The 939-nt window shown below is 44.0% G+C and overlaps 1 protein-coding gene across 1 annotated transcript in view; it reads right to left on the minus strand.

Moving 5' to 3' along the window:
* Positions 1-397: 397 nt before the first annotated feature.
* The window catches only part of LOC104618118 (ubiquitin-conjugating enzyme E2 R2), a gene marked incomplete at its 5' end in the record, with an annotated part of 9,771 nt that continues 9,229 nt past the window's right edge, over positions 398-939 (minus strand). Inside the window, one exon of the mRNA XM_010283636.1 lies at positions 398-543. Within this exon, the coding sequence (XP_010281938.1) occupies positions 405-543 (139 nt within the window). The remainder of the gene's footprint in view (positions 544-939) is intronic.

Below are 939 nucleotides of genomic sequence, written 5' to 3' on the forward strand. Positions count from 1 at the left end.
TGGAGGGACAAGATTATGATTCATGAGTGCATTAAGCACTGAATTAGTAGGATGCAGTCAGTTTGAATCACATCCCAAGCAATGCAAGCAGCACTCAAAGGCAAGTGGGGTCTTTGGTATTTACTAGCAGCCAATAGATTTTGCAGAGCAGCATGCCAGATTAGTCTAAAAAAGAACAATTCAAAGACAGATCAGCCCAGTCCTCCTGCTCCAGAAGTTTGCACCACTTCTGTGTGCTGAAAATCCTAGAGGGACCAGAAGCATGGACTTGGCATAAGACTGTAAAATTCATTTCCAAAGCAGCAACCACAGCGAGAAGCTGGTTTCAGCAAATTCCGCAAGCAGCCTGTTCCATAGGATTCAAAGCAGGAGGACAGTAGCACAGCCATCACACATGGCAAAGCTTACCTTATGATTTCAGCGTACTCCTTGTCTTTTCCTTTACTGTCCCTCCATTTCCTGAACATGACTGACGCATCCACATTGGCAGGAGAGAATGTGTTGGGCTCATTAAGCAAAGAGATTACACTCAGTAAGATAGTCCTGAAAAAGGTAACCACAATAGCAGAGTCAGAGCTAACACATTCATGGATTCTAGATGCCAACAACTTATTTAGGTGATGCATCAGAAACTTGTTTAAAGTAAAAACTTAAGTTAAGGATAATTAAGGATAATAGGTTGAAGTGAGAGCAAATATTTATGAACTTCCCTCACCATTGGCATAGGGAAGATGACACAATACAAACCTCAAAGACCTAATCTGATGACAGACTACCATGTCTGTGACTGTGCCTGTGATGGGGCAGCAGGCAAAGCTTGCATTAGACCAGAATTCAGCTTGTCCACACCACCCATGGATGGTGCAGGATTGGAAACCTGCTTGGTGAGCCTGTTCCTTGTGACATTCGGCCTCCCAGCAGAAAGCCAAGCTCTTTGCC

The sequence above is a fragment of the Phaethon lepturus genome, unplaced genomic scaffold (assembly GCF_000687285.1).
Source record: "Phaethon lepturus isolate BGI_N335 unplaced genomic scaffold, ASM68728v1 scaffold7643, whole genome shotgun sequence".
Classification (NCBI taxonomy): domain Eukaryota; kingdom Metazoa; phylum Chordata; class Aves; order Phaethontiformes; family Phaethontidae; genus Phaethon; species Phaethon lepturus.